This window comes from Apis dorsata, unplaced genomic scaffold (assembly GCF_000469605.1).
Source record: "Apis dorsata unplaced genomic scaffold, Apis dorsata 1.3 scaffold_401, whole genome shotgun sequence".
NCBI classification, from domain to species: domain Eukaryota; kingdom Metazoa; phylum Arthropoda; class Insecta; order Hymenoptera; family Apidae; genus Apis; species Apis dorsata.
Genome location: NW_006263659.1, coordinates 65,213 through 68,407, shown reverse-complemented (window position 1 = coordinate 68,407; position 3,195 = coordinate 65,213). Strand labels below are relative to the sequence as shown.

General features: G+C 20.5%; 1 protein-coding gene across 1 annotated transcript in view; it reads left to right on the top strand.

Moving 5' to 3' along the window:
• Positions 1–895: 895 nt before the first annotated feature.
• LOC102676237 (acyl-CoA Delta(11) desaturase-like) overlaps positions 896–3,195 on the top strand; it is a 21,747-nt gene continuing 19,447 nt past the window's right edge. Inside the window, exons 1-4 of the mRNA XM_031512236.1 lie at positions 896–910; positions 1,322–1,462; positions 2,378–2,508; positions 2,756–2,960. Of these exons, the coding sequence (XP_031368096.1) occupies positions 1,327–1,462; positions 2,378–2,508; positions 2,756–2,960 (472 nt within the window). The 5' untranslated portion in view covers positions 896–910; positions 1,322–1,326. The remainder of the gene's footprint in view (positions 911–1,321; positions 1,463–2,377; positions 2,509–2,755; positions 2,961–3,195) is intronic.

The following is a 3,195-nucleotide window of genomic DNA, read 5'->3' as shown; positions in this document are numbered from 1 at the left end:
AATGAAAAGTAAAAAAAAATATTTTTTACAATTATTTTAATAATCTTCAATCAACATGTATCCACATTTTCAAAACATTCTGTATAAGCTACATATTAACAACAATTATATATCCGAAGAATATAAACAAATTATAAATGAATCGAATTCGAAAACTAATGAAAATTTAATCTTTTTTAATAATAATAATAATATAAATAATTTTTTTATAATAATAAATTTTTTTCAAAATAATTGATCAACAAATAGTAAATTTTATTAAAATTTTTTATCTTTGTGATTAAAATACGATTTAATGAAAAAAAAAATTGATCTTTCGAGTCATTTTTACACGCAGTTTTATTTAATTCATTAATTATTTAATAAATTGTTATCGATCAGAGAATATAAAAGTCATGCTATAATACTCTTTATTTTACTTACTTTTTATACATTCTATAAAAGAAAATATTTAAATAAATTTTATATCTTACTATTGCACTTCGAATTCATTGAAATTAAACTTTTGTATTATTTTCGATTTAAATTTATACACGTTAAATTTGATTTTATATCTACATTTACATTTACATATCTACATTTAATACTTAATATTTAAAACTAATATACTTTAATTTGTAAAATAATTATATAGAAATTTATAATATAAGAAATTTTATTAAGTAAAATAATGATATAAATTTATTTATTAATAAAAATCAGGAAAATCAAAATATTCTTTTATTCGATGTTTTGTTATTATCGAATAAATATAATCAGAAAAGTGAAAAAGTTATATAAAATACTTAAGGAAATGAAGTGTTAATTTAATGATAATGGAAATCGAAGGGGTCAATTAATCGAATTCGTACTTTACATTTGTTTAAGTAGTTCTTTTTCAACCTTTTAAATGATTATTTCGTGCTAAAAGGTACAATTTTGATCCACTTAGATCCATATTATTTCATCTTTCAAATTATTTTGCTTTAATTATTTTGTTTTCCTTTTGATTATGTTTTTCTAGTTTAATTTCTTGCAATAATTTTAACAAGATTATATTTCTAATTCATTCCCTGACTTCAATGATATTTCGTATGGCTTGTAGCATTCTCAGCATTTTTTAAGATCGATTTTTTAAGTTTTTCATGAAAATTTCTCAATTTTTATATTCGAAACTTCAATTTTCATCTTTTAATTTTTTCATTTAAAATTTTTAGCTATTATTAAATTTCTAAAGTTTACAACATTTGAAGTGAAATAAGTGAAAAATTGAAAAAGTTAAACTGAATTGATAGTTACATTTTATTGTGCAGCATATGGAATTTCAAATTTATTGAAATAAATAGGATGGCGGAAGAAGAGAAAGCAAAAAAACAGTATGTAGAATGGGCAGCTGTTTTATGGTACATTCATGTACACGTTCTAGGAGTATATGCTATCTGGTTGATGTTCACTTCTGCCAAATGGATGACTATATTTTATAGTAAGATTCATAAATTTTCCTTATAATTACATAAACACTTTTCAAAAAATTTTCAATTAATTATTAATTTTATTATTTAATTATTTAGTATATTCGATAAATATAAATTAATTTTTTTTTATACCATATAAATTTTTTGTTTGACAATAGTTATGAATATATTAGGATCTAGAATAATTTTTGAAGCGTTACTTTGAAGTTCATGATATTTTCAGAAAGTTAAACTTAAACATTAAGAATTAATATATCGTAGCTTATCTTACTAGTTTCTAACTGATTCTTATTTAAAAAATCAAAGTTATAAATAAACATCAATAAAATAACATAATTATTAGATAGAATAGAATAAAGAAATACTGAGCTTGTTATAAAATAATATATGTGTTAAAAATTAATGATATAAATATTACAAAATCTAAAACATATAATAATAATTAAAGATATTATAGAATTATAGAAATCAATAAATCAATAAATTGATTATTATATAATATAATATAATTACGCTTTGATTAATATTTCAATCGTAAAAGTGCTCAATTACGTAATTATATTTATATCACTAGATTTTATTTTTTTCATTGCAAATGGAATAATAAAAGATTTTATTATTTTATGAAATTCCAGTATATTCTTTCTTCAGCTTCATTTTTTTGGCTAACTTATAAAAATTAAGAATAAGGATATTTATTATTAAAATATATTGAAGAATCAAATAGTAAATATAGCTACCAATTATAACTATTTAATTAATATTTTAATCGTGAAAATGATCAATAATATTATTACCTATTCATATCATACTCTAATATTGCATATGTTCCATATAAGCTAATAAGAATACCTTAATATTCTATTGTTGTATTCTAAATTTATTCTATTTCTTCTATTTAATTTTATTAATTGATTTTTCAGCAATTTTCGTAATAGCTATTAGTTGTCTTGGAGTGACAGCAGGTGCTCATAGATTGTGGGCCCATAAAACATACGAAGCCATAGGATTTATTAAATTATTCCTTATGCTTGCTCATACTCTTGCAGGAGTAGTAAGTATTTTAAGATTGTGCGTCAATGAAACGTTTAGAAGAAATCATCAAATGAATCGAATGCGTTTCTTTTTTATCTAAATATTTATACAATACATAATATTAATTTAGATATTCANATATAATACAAATTTTGAATAAAAATTTTCCAAACATATTATTTAATTTTTTTTCTGTTATCTCTTTTTAAATAATTAATAATATATATATATGTATATATAACAATATATATATATATTTTCTATAGGGTTCGATATACGACTGGGTATTATATCACAGAATTCATCATAAATATTATGGGACTGATAAAGATCCTTACAACCATAAAAAAGGATTTCTCTACAGCCATTATATAAGTAATGTATTGTCGCCCAATATGAGTCTTGAGGAAATGAAACGTAATATTGATTTACGCGATATTGACAATGATGTTTATGTTTACTTTCAAAAAATGTAAGTTTTTTTTTAAACATGTATTTGATATTCATTACACGAAAATGAAAATTATAAAATATTAGATTTTCGTTGGTTGAAACGTATTAAAATAGTAAATTTGAATTTATGATATATATAATACTGAAAATGATATAATGATCATTGTACAAGCCTTGTACTTATTGTACTTATTGACCATTCTACTTATTAACATAAGTCTGTATAGCTGTAATTAATACCTGTGTTTTAACT